The following is an 11753-nucleotide window of genomic DNA, read 5'->3' on the forward strand; positions in this document are numbered from 1 at the left end:
TGGGCTCTGGGCTCTGCTCTCACCCCTGTGTCGAACAGAGACCAAGGTCTGAGCTTGAAAATAAAGGCTCTTTGCTTTTACATATGGGATTCAGTCTCCATGGTGGTCTTTTGGGAGTCCCCGAAATCTGGACATAACAACACGACACTTAAAAAGTTCTGTATTTTGGAGCATTTCAGATTAAAGGTGTCCAACTGTATTCCCAAATCCAAAACATTACAGACCCTAAGCACATCAAATGAGGGATCGTCAACCCTGGCAGAACTCTCTAAAAAACCCACATTCGGGCAGGTGTGGTGATGCGGGCTGTAGTCTCAACTACTCAAGAGGCAAGGATCGATTGCATGCTAGAGTTCAAGGGATGAGACCTTATCTCAAAAAAAAGTGAAATAAAAGCTGGAGAGAGGGCACTTGCTGCTCTTGCAGGATCCCTAGGTTCAGTTCCCGGCACCCACACGGCAGCTCAAAACCACCTGTAACTCCAGCTGCAGGGATTAGGGCCCTTAGCTGGCCTTCTTGAGCACCAGGCACACGTGTGATATACACATGTACATGCAGGAAAAACACTCAGATACATTAAAAAAATCCTTTTTAAAAGAAAAGGTTTGCCGGGCGGTGGTGGCGCACGCCTTTAATCCCAGCACTCGGGAGGCAGAGGCAGGCGGATCTCTGTGAGTTCGAGGCCAGCCTGGGCTACCAAGTGAGTTCCAGGAAAAGGCGCAAAGCTACACAGAGAAACCCTGTCTCGAAACACCAAAAAAAAAAAAAAAAGAAAAGAAAAGAAAAGAAAAGGTTTGTGTGGTGGTGCATGCCTTGAGGCACAGGGGTCTCTAAATTGTTTGTTTGTTTGGTTTTTGGTTTTTTCAAGACAGGGTTTCTCTGTGTAACAGTCTTGGCTGTCCTGGAATTCTCTTTGTAGATCAGGCTGGCCTCACAGAGATCTGCCTGCCTGTCTCCCAAGTGCTGTAATTAAAGGCGTGTGCCGCCACGTGCCCGGCTAATGTTTTTGAAGGGCCAGTGAGAAGGGTCAGTAGATAAAGGAGCTTGCTGCGTAGTCTGACCACCTGAGTTTGACCAGTAGAACCACATGGTGGAGAAAATCAACTCCTCCAAGTTGTCCTCTGACCTCCGTTCCTGTGTACACACATACACACAAATGAATGTGTACACACATACACACAAATGAATGTGTACACACACAAAAATGAATGTGTACACACATACACACAAATGAATGTGTACACACATACACACAAATGAATGTCAAACCAAAATTTTTGCTCTAAGAAAGCAAATCAAACATGACCTTTGTAATTCCTTCTCATTGTTTGTTTCTTGTTGCTGTTTTAATCTTTTACAGTTTATTTACTTGGTGGGGAGGGGACACTCCGAGGCCATGGTGCATGCGTGAAGTCAGAAGACGACTCCCAGAACTTAGTTCTCTCCTTCCACCCCATAGGGCTAGAACCTAGGCCGACGGGTTTAATTGTGCTTACACTCACTGCCCTTACACTGAGCCTTTTTTTTTAAAATAATTTATTTATTTTTATTTTATGTGCATTGGTGTTTTGCCTGCATGTATGTCTGTCTGAGGGTCCCCTGGAACTGGAGTTACAGACAGTGAGCTGCCATGTGGTTGCTGGGAATTGAACCCGGGTCCTCTGGAAGAGCAGTCAGTGATCTTAACCGCTGAGCCATCTCTCCAGCCCCCACACTGAGCTGCCTTGCTGGTCTCTCCTTGGTTGTTGTTTCTCTCCTTGGTTGTTGTTTCTCCCCCATCAGAATGTCCTAGAGCCCAGACTGGCCTCAGGCTCATTATGAGCTGAAGATGACTGATAGTCTGACCCTCCGGCCTCCTGTTCTCATGTGCTGGATTCACAGGCATGTGCCATCAAGTCTGGGCTCTTTTTCGTGTCCTGCGGCTCCCTAGACAAGTTCTCCACCACTGAGCTACAACTTCAGCCCCAAAGAAACTTTAAAGACTCACGCCCATATGTAGAGAATAAAGGACGAGCGTATAACAGAACGGTGGATAAATGACAATGGTTTCGTTTTCTTTATCTACTAGGCTAGCAGCCAGAACAGCTTCGAAAGCTTAGATTACCCCGCAAAGACTGAGATAAAGTAAGAACTATCCATAAAGGTATTTTTCAAATAATAAAGCACTGAGGTTCCTGAGGCTCTCAAAATAATACAGGCTATTGTCCCTGTTCCTGGATGCCCTCTAGAATTAGAGGGTAACGAAGACCCCACTGCTGAAAACACCACACACTTTAACTGTATAACTCATCGAGTACTGGAGCTGGAGCTGAGTTGAAAGCTTCCTCTCTTGCTGGTCAGACCTGATACAGTGCTGAAAGATGCTAAGGAGGCTGTTAGAGGAGCACTGTTAATTCTTACTCAGCTGTCGACTATGTATGTATACTACACTCACTACTGGGGTGCCAGGCACAACTCGGCCGCTGGTGAATCGTGGCAAGTCTGTCATAGAAACAACCAACTGTTCTTCAGCTGGAGTTGAGGTCCACCCCGCAAGAGGGAATTCATCTCTGGCACTGTAAACTTGGTCAAAAGCCTGTGGCCAGGGAGGCAGAGGCCTTAGGAGGCCTCTGTTGTTTTGCTAACTGGACATGAGCCGCCTGTGAAACTGCCTTCTAGATCCTCGCACGTCACAGACCAGTGCTGCCGTCAGCTTATTGCTGCTTAGCTGCTAAGGAGGACTGACTGCTGGAGTTGGGGAACGGCCTGGCGGGTATGAGCACATGCTATGCAGACATAAAAACCCCCAAATCAAAAAGTCCGCAGCACTCAAGTGCGACCACACATGTCTATCACCCAGAGCTGTGTAGGTGTGGAGATGGGGGCTGCTAGGGCTTGCTGGCTGCCAGCCTAGCTCCAGACTTGGTAAGAGACTGTGTCTCAAGGAGCTAAGGGGGAAAATGGTTAGGGCAGATCACCCGATGTCCTCTTCTAGTCTCTGCATGTGTACACACGGGCACCCATACACACATGCGCATAACTCACCACACCACACACACACACACACACACACACACACACACACTGACTGAGCCCTAAATGGGTGTTCTCTATTACCCATTCCAAGGCTCATGGAAATTGCAGAGGAGAGGAAAGGAAAGAATGGGAGTGTCATGGAACACTTTCTTCCTTCGTAACACGGTCACTGCCATCTTGTTTCCTCACTGGCTGTATCAGCACAAGACTGAGCTAGTCAACATTCTGTCAGGGGGGAAGGGAGTCACAAGGGTCCATGCTCCATGAGGACATAAATATAAATGTAATTAAAGGTTGCTGTGCACCCAGGGGTGGAGGGTTGTCTTCAATAGTATAACTACTGGTAAGGTGGGCCTGTGCTCCTATAAATAACCCCTCGCCAATGACTCTGTAAGTTTCCTTAAGTAAACTCAGTGAGTCAAAAAAAAAAAAAAAAGAAGTAAGCATTTTAAGACTACACTAGGCCGGGCGGTGGTGGCACACGCTTTTAATCCTAGCACTTGGGAGGCAGAGGCAGGCGGATCTCTGTGAGTTCGAGGCCAGCCTGGTCTACCAAGTGAGTTCCAGGACAGGCTCCAAAAGCTACACAGAGAAACCCTGTATCGAAAAACCAAAAATAAATAAATAAATAAATACAAATAATAATTACAAAGCAAACAAGTAATGTTAAGTTCCTGGTTCAGGACTACACTATAAAGAATGTTTAGTACCTTGCCAAGCCATCCTCTCAAGGAACTGATCAGCTATTTCGTGAGGGAAACGCCAATGTTCTGGAAGGCACAATGTTCCATCAGGTCTTTTAGAACACCATTGCTCTAAGTTAGCAATCAAGATATCCAGGCAGATGTTGACCAAAGAGTAGGGTGATGCTTCCTCCTAAGTAAGCAGAAGAGGAAAAAGAAAAAATCGTCAGAATGCATCTGCAATCATTCAACATAAAGTGGTCATTCCCAGGAAGAGGGCTCAGCAGGTAAAGGTGCTCACTGCCGAGCCCGACGACCGGAGTTTGATCCCAGAGAAGATCCAACTTCCACAAGCAGTTCTTTGTCTTCCACACACCACCTACAGCAATACTAAATGAATCAACAACCAACCAACCAGCCAGGCATGATAGTGCACATCTTTAATCCTAGCACTTGGGAGGCAGAGGCGGGCAGATCTGAGTTCATGGCCAGCCTGGTCTAACAAGGACTACGAGGGTCCATCCCCTCGATAGTCCCTCCCAGGGTCCGGGAAGAATCTACAACCAGCTGATAATTTAATCTTCGATGAAAAGAATTAAATCTACACACCGAAACTCCTTAGTCCATACACTTTATTCTTCTGAGTCAGTTCTCTCTCTCCACAGCTTCTGTTCTGCTCTCATGCCTGGCTCCTTTCTTGCCTGATTTCTCTCTACAGTCATCTGCTGTCCTCCAAGTTCTAACTGAATTCTCTCCTATTAGTTCTGCCCCATCTAGGTTCTCATCCACCTAGTTCCTTCCCATATCAGCTCCTCTCCCATCTCCTTCTTTCTTATCTTGTTCTTCCTCATCCTGTTCTTCCCCAAATGGCTCTTCCTCATCTTCCATCTCGTTCCTCTAGTCCTCTCTTTTAGCCCTTCAATCTAGTTCCTACCATCTAGTCCATTCCTCTCCAGTTCTTACCCAGCTAGTTCTTCCATTCTCTCTTTTCCTCTCTCCTCCTCTCCATCTCCTTATTCTCTTCTTCGTTCCCCCCAAGTCTCCCAGAAATCCAGTTATAAACCCAAGCAATAGCAATCCTCTGGCCCAGCAAGGTCACCAGGCTTGACTTCTTACGGGGTCATAAAGGCAGGTAAGAATTTTCCTCAGGCAGGGACCACCGGGCTTTCTTTTACAACCCAACTCTTTGGAGTTAAGAAGTTAGGGTTCTATTAGTAAGGTTTTATAGGAAAGGAGGGTCTCACCCTAATTGTTTCCTTTGGCCTTGGATGCTTGATAGGCATTTTAGATAAATACACTGTTAGGAGTTCTTGGAAGCACACATAGCATTACAAGAAAATCCACTGTAGGAACCAGCTAATATATATATACAAAAGCTAAAATATCACCAAGTTGTGTGTGTGTGTGTGTGTGTGTGTGTGTGTGTGTGTGTGTATGGTTTTTCGAGACAGGGTTTCTCTGTGTAGCTTTGCACCTTTCCTGGAACTCTCTGTAGTCCAGGCTGGCCTTGAACTCAGAGATCTGCCTGCCTCTGCCTCCCGAGTGCTGGGATTAAAGGCGTGTGCCACCAACGCCCGGCTCAACAAGACCCTTCAGCCATGGCTTGACCTTCAGAAAAGTCCTTAACTTTTCCAAGCAGTAGCTTTTGTGATAGTAGTTGAATTCCATTACGTTTTCCTGCGGCTTGCGGCACTGGTCTTCATAGTGAGTTCCAGGCCAACCAGGTACATATAGCAAGAGCCTTCCTCAATAATAATAATAATAATAATAATAATAATAATAATTGTTATTATTATTATTACTGTGATTATTATTATTTCTGGAATCAAATGCAAATGGCAGCACAGCTTACCAGAACCTATGAGATAATGCTAAGTCAGTTTGGAAAGTTCAGAGTTTTAGAATTCTCAGTGCTTAAACTACGAAGTGGGAAAAGGGAAGGTGAGGCGGCTCGGCTGGTAGAGGCGCTTGCTGCCAAGCCTGACTCTGAGCTTGCTCACTAGGGCCTGTATGGAAGGAGAGAACCAGCTCCCACAAGCTGTTCTCCGGCCTCTGCACTCCCCCTTCACGTGTGCCCCCCCCCAAATGCATTCACTTACAAACCCAGGAAGATCTCCTCTCAACAACTTCGTGGGTCCCAAGGTCCTAGAGAAACAGCCCAGTCCCAAATACAGGACATGAGAAGGGGTTCCTTAGCTCAGGCTGGCCCTCACACTCTCAGCAAATCTCCTGCCTCATCTGTCCAAATTCTGGGATTACAGACTTGAGCCGCCATGCCTGGTGGACTTACTTATTTATATATTATTTGGGGTTTTGAAATGAGGTCGAAGTTGATGAAATGACCTGACAACCTGAGCTCGAGCAACCCTACTACCTTCGCCTCCGGGATAACTTGACTGCAGGCACAAACACGTTTGGGGTTAGCAAGATGGCTCAGTTAGCAGAGACACTTTTTCACAGGCCTCACGGCCTGTGTTCAATTCCCTGGAAACTGACTCCCCCCCCCCCCCCAGGAGTTGCCCTTTTACCTCCACACGCCTGCACCCACAAAGTAAATGAAAGAAATTATTTCTTCTTCTCAAAAGATGATTTTTTCAATTGGTAGGCATGGTGGCACACACCTGTGAACCCTGCACTGTGGAGGTAAGGGGAAGCAGTGGGTAGAGACAGGAGGATCAGTTCAAAGCCAGGTGATTTTAGTTACTTACTTATTAATAGGGTCTCTCCAGTAATCCTGTCTGACCTCCAACTTGAAGTCCCAATCGCCTCAGCATCCCAAGTGTTGGAAATGAGGTACATCTACCTATTTCCTAGGTTTCTGTTGTTTTAATCCCAGCACTCGGGAGGCAGAGGCAGGCAGATCTCTGTGAGTTCGAGGCCAGCCTGGTCTACACAGCTACACATAAAGAAACCCTGTCTCAAAAAAACAAAATAAAATAATTTTTTAAAAAATAATAATGTAAAACTATATGAAGATCTCATTCCAATAAATTTAATAAATTGAATAGAGAATAAATTCCCTGATAGATGTTACCAAAATCATCAATCTGTTTAAGTCCAGGGAATATCATCTTCCTCTTTTGTTTGTTTTTATTTATTTGTTTTTCAAGACAGGGTTTCTCTGTGTAGCCCTGGCTGTCCTGGAACTTGCTCTGTGTAGACCAGGCTGGCTCTGCCTCTTGACTGCCACCATCACCCATGAATTAACCCTTTTATACATACGGAGGCATACAAAGAGCTCTAGAACACCCAAAGAACTAGATACGCAGATGAGCTAACACCTTAGAGCGTTGAGATTGCCCAGTTGGTAAAATGCTTGCCTAGAAAGCACAAAGGCAAGGCATTCAATCCCCAAATGCCAAGCAAAAAGAAGCTGGGTCCAGTGTCATTTGCTTGTAATTGTAATTAATCCTAGTGCTGAGGACCTGGCAACACACACACACACACACACACACACACACACACACACACCAAGCAGGATGTTATGACACAAACCTGTAATTCTAGCAGCTGTATGCGACAGGAGGATTGTTGGGAATGCAAGGCCAGCATGAACTACTACTTAGTGAGTTCCAGACCAGCCTGATCTAGGGTAGGATCTTATTACTAAAAAAAGTATAAAGAGGGGCTAAGAGATGGCTCCGAGCTGAAGAGGGCACACCGCTCTTGCAGAGGACCACGGTTCAGTTCCCAGTTCCCAGCACCCATATCTGCCCGCAACTCTAGATGGAGAATCGCCCTAGTCTCCTGGGCTGAGGGCACCTGCTCATGTGCACACGGGAGCTGGGAACCCAACCCGAGTAACCGCTGAGCCACCTCACCAGCCTCACCATACCCATACTTCAAAATAAAGTGGGGGCCCAGAAGGATGGGTCAGCAAAGGTACCTAACACCTGAGCTTGACCCCCAAATTCCACACAGTGCAAGGAGAGAGCCTATTACCAACAAGCTGTCTTCTGATCTCCGCATACATGCACAAAGTTTTAAAAAATGGAGAAAACAAGTAACTTCTGACAGGCGGGAGAATACAAAATTGATATACAAAGGTCCGTTTTATGTATTTGCAAATACAGCTCAATTTTTACATGAACCTTTAAAACCAGAGGGCTGAGCTACAAGCGTTTAAACCCAACAGAGGCTCGAGGATCTCTGTGAGGCCAAGGGGGAAAAATGGAAAGAACTGGCCATATCCGCAGACTGAGGTAGAGCTGAGTCTGAAGCCCGTCTGGGATACACAGGAAGAGCAGACTACCAAGGGAGGCCTCGAGGTTCACCCTAACATCCAAAACAAACAAACAAACCAACCAGAACCACCACCTCAACCAGACTGCTTCCTCCCCTCCGGGGATAACAACCTCCTCCCCTGGGGATAACAACCGCGCCACCGCCCGAGTTCCCATTCCCCAGGCTCCCTGAGCTCCCAAGGCCAACGCACTCGACCTCAGGACTCCAATTTCCACCTTCTCTACACGGGTAATGGAGCAGGTGGGTGGGCAGCCGAGGAGAGGGGCTGGAGGTGCTGAGGGGACTGAGGAGGGGGGCTGAGGAGAGGGGCTGAGGAGGGGGAGGAGAGGGGCTGAGGAGGGGGAGCTGAGGAGGGGGAGCTGAGGAGAGGGGAGCTGAGGAGGGGGAGCTGAGGAGAGGGTGGAGGAGCTAAGGAAAAGGGCTGAAGGGGTTGGCTGGGTAGGGGGTCTGAGGGGAGCAGGCTGAGGAGAACCCACGGACGGGGGTCTGAGGAGAGGAGCTGGGGGGTCTGAGGAGACCCACGGGGCGCGCCGCGGACACTCCGTGTGGAAGCGGCTCGCATTCCCGCGCCTTCCCGGGCAGCGGGGCGAGCATGGAGCCCGGCGGGGCGTCCACGGAGCACGCGCGGCGTCCACGGAGCACTCGCGGCGTCCACGGAGCGCGCGGGGCGAGCACGGATCACGCGCGGCGTCCACGGAGCACAGGGGGCGTCCACGGAGCTCGCGCGGCGTCCACGGAGCACAGGGGGCGTCCACGGAGCCCGGCGCGGCGTCCACGGAGCCCGGCGGGGCGAGCACGGAGCACGCGCGGCGTCCACGGAGCCCGGCGCGGCGTCCACGGAGCCCGGCGCGGCGTCCACGGAGCCCGGCGCGGCGTCCACGGAGCCCGGCGCGGCGTCCACGGAGCCCGGCGGGCCTGCTCGCGAGCTCCGGAACCGTGGCCGCCCGCCGGGAGGAGGCGGCCCCGACTCACCTGCACCACGTCGCGGCCCCGCGCGTCCTCCTGGGCGTCGGGCAGGACGAGGACCCGCGGCCACTGCAACGGGTGCAAGAAGTGGACCATGGCGCCCGGCTCGCGCGAGCCCCGCCGCCGGCGTCGCGCCACGGCGCACTCGGGAGCGCAGGGGTGGGCGCAGGGCGTCTGAAGCGCTCGCCCGCCCGCCCTCCCGCTCGCCCTCCCGCTCGCCCTCCCGCTCGCCCTCCCTCCAGCCCGCCCGCCGCGACCCCGCCCCCGGCCGCAGGGCCAGGAACTGGAACTCACTCTGTAGACCAGGCTAGCCTTGAATTTAGCAATCCACCTGCCTCCGTCGGCTGAGTGCTGAGATTAAAGGAGTGTGCCGCCGCCGCCGCCGCCCTTCTTGAAGTTTTAATGTTTTTTTTTTTTTTGGGGGGGGTGCAGAACTGTGAAGGCCTTGCCCCTGGAAGTAAGACACCAGTCACGTGTCCACTCCTAGATGTGAATTATACAAAATATTTCCAGGGGCTGCTGACCTGGATCAGCGAGGGAAAGCGCGTGCAAGGCCGGACGAGCTGAGTTCCATCTCCGGAACCCACACGAAGGTGGAAGGGACAACCGACCCCGTACACGTGACACGCGCGTACGATAAAATTTCAAAAACGAAGCAGCACAGACCTTTATTTTATTTATTTTACTTTTTTGGTTTTTTTGTTTGTTTGTTTGTTTGTTTGTTTGTTTGAGACAGTCTCGCTGTGTGACAGCCCGAACTCACAGAGATGCGCCTACCTCCGCCTCCCCATAAAAGGCAAGCGCCACCGCTGCCCGGCCCAGCATGGATCTTTACATACACAAGCATTGAAGAAGTGGAGCCGGGAGGGTCAGAGGTTCAAGGTCATCCTCCAAAAAAGTAGTTTGAAGCTAGCCTCCGCTACGTTAAGACCATCTTATTTAATGTACATATATTATTTCCGAGATCCATGCCGAGGAAAGGGGAGGGGGAGGGAGAGGGAGAGGGAGAGGGAGAGAGAGAGAGAGAGAGAGAGAGAGAGAGAGAGAGAGAGAGAGAGGGAGAGGGAGAGGGAGAGAGAGAGAGAGAGAGAGAGAGAGAGAGAGAGAGGAGTTTAGATCCCTTGGATTGTTGGAGGTGTCCGAAGCTTAATTTCCTCAACAGTAAAATCAGGTGATCAAGTCAAGACAGCACAAGATAACGTCTGTAAAACACTGCCCAAGGTCAGGTACCTTCCAGACCCCTTATAGATAAAGGAATTCAAATGTTAAAATTTCAAGAACAAATGACCAGGAAATACTTGCCCCCCACAGTCTCTTTTCTTTTTCAGCCCAAGCTTTGAACGGATTCTGCTACCTCCCAGGGTGCAAGGTGAGCTCGACACCTTACCGCGTCGTTCTTTAGCCGTATTTCTAAAAATGAAGCAAGGAAGAGAATTCGGTACCATTCCCGAGGTCCTCGGTTTACCTGCACGGAGGTGAAGAACCCAGAGAGGACACGGGTGGGACTGGCTGGGACCCAGGTGCAGACCCACAGCCGCAGCCCTCCGCAGGCAGAAGCTGCAGAATCCACACCGGTTCCAGGCCAGCCTGGTCTGTTTGGGAGTCCAGTCCAGAGTACACGGCAAGACCCCGCCTCCCCCGAGACAAGCACCTGTAATTCCAGCGCTCTCCCCTCCTCCCAGTTTTGATAACACCGACAACAAAAGAGGTAGAACCGTCTAGACCAGAAGGTAAAATCGAGATCATCCTGCAAACGACTTCTTCTAAAAGACCCAAGAATGTGCTGATGTCCCTTCGAGTCCTGGGTCTGCTCCCTTACCCCTGCCCCCACAGCACGGCCCAGCCCTCCGTTTGTCAAAAGGTGGCTGAGTTACCGCCGGCCCTAACTTTACCCTGACTGCTAGCTGGGATGTAGGGGAATAGCCAGCCGCTAGGTTTCAGTCACTCTTCACACCGCAGCAGCGGGATCTGGAGATGAGAACAATCTCCGGGAGAAACTGAAAATCAGAGGAGCCAAGAGGTAGGGGTGTTAGCTGGAGGTGGCGGCAGTGGTGCATGCCTTTAATCCCAGCACTTAGAGGGAGGCAGAGGCAGGTGGATCTCTGAGTTCTGGGCTACCTAGAGCCACATAGTGATACCTGTTTTAAAATACACACACACACACATACACACACACACATACACACAACAATCTAAAAATCTCCCTTTTGGTTTTGTTGTTGTTGTTGTTGTTGTTTGTTTGTTTTTTTGAGGCAGGATATCTCTGTGTAGCCCTGGCTCTCCTGGAATTCACTGTGTAGACCAAGCTGGCCTTCAACTCCCAGAGACCCGTACCACCATCCCCATCTCACAAAAAGAGTTCTAAATATTTATTTATGCCGGGCGGTGGTGGCGCACGCCTTTAATCCCAGCACTTGGGAGGCAGAGGCAGGCGGATCTCTGTGAGTTCGAGGCCAGCCTGGGATACAGAGTGAGTCCCAGGAAAGGCGCAAAGCTACACAGAGAAACCCTGTCTCGAAAAACAAACAAACAAACAAAAAAAAAAAAATTATTTATTATATTGTGTGTGTGTGTGTGTGTGTGTGTGTGTGTGCCTGACCCTGACTGACCAATTAAAGCAGGTTCTCTCTTAAAGGTTCACTAAGTTGGGGTTTTAGAGATCAGCCCAGGCTACTTTTTTAAGGTCCTTTTATGGGGAAAAAGCCCACAAGGCTAATAGAAAATAGCTGCAAAGGCATTTGCAGGGGTGAGGTGAATGGCGGTTAGAAAAAAAAATATAATGACAAAGCAAGAATATGCATCATGGAATTGGGGAGTCATACATCACAGGGGTGGTGGGCACAG

At 49.8% G+C, this 11753-nt stretch overlaps 1 protein-coding gene across 2 annotated transcripts in view; it reads right to left on the minus strand.

Annotated features, from left to right (window-relative positions):
- The window catches only part of Zyg11a (zyg-11 family member A, cell cycle regulator), a 40401-nt gene extending 31299 nt beyond the window's left edge, over positions 1 to 9102 (minus strand). Inside the window, exons 1-2 of one of the 2 annotated variants that reach the window (XM_076564690.1) lie at positions 8916 to 9102; positions 3726 to 3891 (exon numbers count right to left, since the gene is read on the minus strand). In XM_076564690.1, coding sequence (XP_076420805.1) covers positions 3726 to 3891; positions 8916 to 9005 — 256 coding nt within the window. In that variant the 5' untranslated portion in view covers positions 9006 to 9102. The remainder of the gene's footprint in view (positions 1 to 3725; positions 3892 to 8915) is intronic. The other variant, XM_076564691.1, reaches the window with a different exon arrangement.
- Between the last annotated feature and the right edge of the window lie 2651 nt (positions 9103 to 11753).

The sequence above is a fragment of the Peromyscus maniculatus genome, chromosome 2 (assembly GCF_049852395.1).
Source record: "Peromyscus maniculatus bairdii isolate BWxNUB_F1_BW_parent chromosome 2, HU_Pman_BW_mat_3.1, whole genome shotgun sequence".
NCBI lineage: Eukaryota > Metazoa > Chordata > Mammalia > Rodentia > Cricetidae > Peromyscus > Peromyscus maniculatus.